This window comes from Bison bison, unplaced genomic scaffold, assembly GCF_000754665.1.
Source record: "Bison bison bison isolate TAMUID 2011002044 unplaced genomic scaffold, Bison_UMD1.0 scf7180017864369, whole genome shotgun sequence".
Lineage (NCBI taxonomy): Eukaryota > Metazoa > Chordata > Mammalia > Artiodactyla > Bovidae > Bison > Bison bison.
The window spans coordinates 4,646,262-4,647,129 of NW_011494941.1; the positions used below are offsets into that span (position 1 = coordinate 4,646,262).

Sequence of the window (868 nt, forward strand, 5' to 3'; positions counted from 1 at the left end):
CTTTGCTCTGGCAGTCAAAGGTTGGCTTAATGGTATTTTTTACATTACTTTTCTTTTGAAGTAGAAATTAGTAACAGTTTGTACTATAATAGGCCATCTATGATGCTATTCAAGACCTGGATAAGAAGTTTGATATTATTCATGGAAAGGTTTCAAAAATTCACCGTTCCCGTTGCCGTGTGAAGTCAACGTGGCAAAGTCGTGTAAGTGTTACAAAAATATTTTCACAGCTATAATAAATAAATCTCTGGGTTCTAAAGATGCCAATTAGAAGTGAGAGAGAACTAATAACTCTTAAAGAGGAGTAAGGCTGATCTGTACTTACTGTAGCAGCAGATGGGAGACTAAACCTCTGCTGGAAAAATGCTGATGTTTAGGTTTGAGATATGTATGACAATGGGTATTTTTATATTTGTAACCATAATATATAAAATGTGATTCAAATGTAGGGGTGAAGAGGAATAGAGCACTTATCTTTAATAATATAAAGCAATCTTCCATAGAAAGTAAGTATCAATGTATTTACTATATATGTCCTTTTTCTTTTACTCACAATTAATTTGTACTGGGTTTGTGTCATTTCAGAAACTACATGGAAATAGACATAAAAATAATCACCAGCATTCTAGAAAGAGCAAAAGCCATAAAAGGAAGAGAAGGGACTGTCCCTCTTCATTATCTTTAACTGAAAGTTATAGCCCCACTATACCAACAAGCAGGCGGGATGATGATTCCCAGAGCAACACTTTGGGAACATCTATTGAGTCCCAGAAGTCCCCAGAGCGGGAGCAGGAGTCATTCTTCCAGGATCAGGAGCCAGATCTCAACCAGAGCCCCACCGTCTTCACACAATCCTATGAGCCATACG

General features: G+C 37.1%; 1 protein-coding gene across 4 annotated transcripts in view; it reads left to right on the forward strand.

The window, feature by feature from the left end:
• The window catches only part of SCML1 (sex comb on midleg-like 1 (Drosophila)), a 37,907-nt gene that overhangs the window by 11,649 nt on the left and 25,390 nt on the right, over positions 1–868 (forward strand). For 3 of the 4 annotated variants that reach the window (XM_010855882.1, XM_010855881.1, XM_010855883.1), the window contains 2 exons: positions 93–203; positions 586–855. In XM_010855882.1, coding sequence (XP_010854184.1) covers positions 93–203; positions 586–855 — 381 coding nt within the window. The remainder of the gene's footprint in view (positions 1–92; positions 204–585; positions 856–868) is intronic. The other variant, XM_010855884.1, reaches the window with a different exon arrangement.